Below are 2,866 nucleotides of genomic sequence, written 5' to 3' on the forward strand. Positions count from 1 at the left end.
ATAAGCTCAAGATCATTAGCCTGAGTTTCATGGATCTATTTGTAGAACCAATTACCATGTAACGTAGCCTATGATCCCTTGATTGTTTCAAGCGAAGGTTAGACATATATATATGAATGAAATTGGGTTTTTATCAATAGGAGCTGCCTCTAATGGGCCAATAGGCCTTCTGCAGTTATCTTCATTCATATGTTCTCTTGAATACATATAACCGAAGGGTGAGAATAGCCGCAATTAATCCCTACATGTGTATCTTTTTTGAATCATTCGAAACTCCTTTTATTTCAACATATATTCAAAATGATCCTGTATAGGATCCATGAACAAAAAAATATAAAAATTGTTTTGGATATTGCATATTCTGCGGCATTCTGAATTCATCAAGGCTCAGGAAATAGGGTTGTCACGAATGCCAGTTTTTGACTGTCAAAATGCCAGTTTTTGACTGTCTAAATACCAGTTTTTGACTGTCAAAATGCCAGTTTTTGACTATCAAAATGCCAGTTTTTGACTGTCTAAATACCAGTTTTTGACTATCACGAAGGCTAGTTTTTGGCTGTCACGAATGCCAGTTTTTGACTGTCAAAATGCCAGTTTTTGACTGCCACGAATGCCAATTTTTGACTGTAAAAATACCAGTTTTTGACTATCACGAAGGCTAGTTTTTGGCTGTCACGAATGCCAGTTTCCGACTGTCTTTTAAGTACAGACATTATATCCCACAGGATCTCAATCTTTACATATAGGATTTAAGGTAAGTGACTAAGATATGGACGTGAGTAAATGTTCAGTGGGATTTATAGAGTGTGTTAATGTGCAGTCATTCGTTACCCTTATCATGACGGATTTACACTAAATGTAAATAGACTCCTGTAAATTTTCAGTCATTTTTATTAACGGAGGAAACTGGAACTTTGTTTGATAATGGTTGATAATGTTGGAGGTGGTGGAGGTACAGCTATTGTTGGTTGTGGTGGAGAAGCAGCTATTGTTGGTGGTGGTGGAGAAGCAGCTATTGTTGGTGGTGGTGGAGAAGCAGCTATTGTTGGTGGTGGTGGAGAAGCAGCTATTGTTGGTGGTGTTGGAGAAGCAACTATTGTTGGTGGTGGTGGAGAAGCAGCTATTGTTGGTGGTGTTGGAGAAGCAACTATTGTTGGTGGTGGTGGAGAAGCAGCTATTGTTGGTGGTGTTGGAGAAGCAACTATTGTTGGTGGTGTTGGAGAAGCAGCTATTGTTGGCGGTGGTGGAGAAGCAGCTATTGTTGGAGGTGGTGGAGAAGCAGCTATTGTTGGTGGTGGTGGAGAAGCAGCTATTGTTGGAGGTGGTGGAGAAGCAGCTATTGTTGGTGGTGGTGGAGAAGCAGCTATTGTTGGTTGTGGTGGAGAAGCAGCTATTGTTGGAGGTGGTGGAGAAGCAGCTATTGTTGGTTGTGGTGGAGAAGCAGCTATTGTTGGTTGTGGTGGAGAAGCAGCTATTGTTGGAGGTGGTGGAGAAGCAGCTATTGTTGGTTGTGGTGGAGAAGCAGCTATTGTTGGTGGTGGTGGAGAAGCAGCTATTGTTGGAGGTGGTGGAGAAGCAGCTATTGTTGGTGGTGGTGGAGAAGCAGCTATTGTTGGTTGTGGTGAAGAAGCAGCTATTGTTGGTGGTGGTGGAGAAGCTGCTATTGTTGGTTGTGGTGAAGAAGCAGCTATTGTTGGTGGTGGTGGAGAAGCAGCTATTGTTGGTTGTGGTGGAGAAGCAGCTATTGTTGGAGGTGGTGGAGAAGCTGCTATTGTTGGTTGTGGTGGAGAAGCAGCTATTGTTGGTGGTGGTGGAGAAGCAGCTATTGTTGGAGGTGGTGGAGAAGCAGCTATTGTTGGAGGTGGTGGAGAAGCAGCTATTGTTGGTTGTGGTGAAGAAGCAGCTATTGTTGGTTGTGGTGGAGAAGCAGCTATTGTTGGTGGTGGTGGAGAAGCAGCTATTGTTGGTGGTGGTGGAGGTACAGCTATTGTTGGAGGTGGTGGAGAAGCAGCTATTGTTGGAGGTGGTGGAGAAGCAGCTATTGTTGGTGGTGGTGGAGGTCCAGCTATTGTTAATGAAGGTAGTAGTAATGACCCAGCTATTGTTAACGACGATGGTTCTCCAGCAATTGCTCTTCTGCTGGTGTATTGATTGTGGTGATTGTATTACGGGTGCAGGTGGATGGGGCAGACAATCCCATCCCCTTAATCACCCATTAGGCAGAGGACCGCTGGTGGGATAGGTTGTAGTTAAGTCAATGGTATTTCTAACAGGGCATTTCGAGAGTAATATTGTATATGGGAGGGTACTGGTGTCTCGTATTGTGTGGTGGCCGCTTGAGCGGTTGGTCTCTTGAGCAGTTGGTCTCTTGAGGAGGGGTCGTTTCCTGAGCAATTAGTCCCTTGAGCATCTAGCCCTTTGTGTGGGTGGTCGCTTGTCAGGCTTTTAATTGCCAATTAGTTTCCAAGATGTTTAATAAATTAACTTTATTGAGTTCATTTATATAACGAAAATAAAATTAATCTCCAAGCTTTTTTGTATCAGCCAAAATAAAAAAAAGGAAATTTTCCATAAAAATGAGCTTTTTATGAGTAAAAAAAAAGTGTTATCACCGCAATGGCGCACTCTCAGACACCTTTGCACCATAAAATCCTTGCAATTTTTGCAAGGATTTTGCAAGGATAAAAAAAAAATTGATCAGTTTTGCAAGGATAAAAGAAAATTTGATTATTTTTGCAAGGATAAAAGAAAATTTGATCATTTTTTCAAGGATAAAAGAAAATTTGATCATTTTTGTAAGGATAAAAGAAAATTTGATCATTTTTTCAAGGATAAAAGAAAATTTGATCATTTTTTCAAGGATAAA

The 2,866-nt window shown here is 41.5% G+C and overlaps 1 protein-coding gene across 1 annotated transcript; it reads left to right on the plus strand.

Annotated features, from left to right (window-relative positions):
* The first annotated feature begins 924 nt into the window (after positions 1 to 924).
* On the plus strand, positions 925 to 2,151 carry LOC138354150 (uncharacterized PE-PGRS family protein PE_PGRS24-like). The gene is made up of 2 exons (XM_069308038.1): positions 925 to 1,048; positions 1,172 to 2,151. The coding sequence occupies exons 1-2, from the start codon at positions 925 to 927 to the stop codon at positions 2,149 to 2,151; spliced, it is 1,104 nt and encodes a 367-aa protein (XP_069164139.1).
* Positions 2,152 to 2,866: the final 715 nt, after the last annotated feature.

The sequence above is a fragment of the Procambarus clarkii genome, chromosome 61 (assembly GCF_040958095.1).
Source record: "Procambarus clarkii isolate CNS0578487 chromosome 61, FALCON_Pclarkii_2.0, whole genome shotgun sequence".
Classification (NCBI taxonomy): Eukaryota; Metazoa; Arthropoda; class Malacostraca; order Decapoda; family Cambaridae; genus Procambarus; species Procambarus clarkii.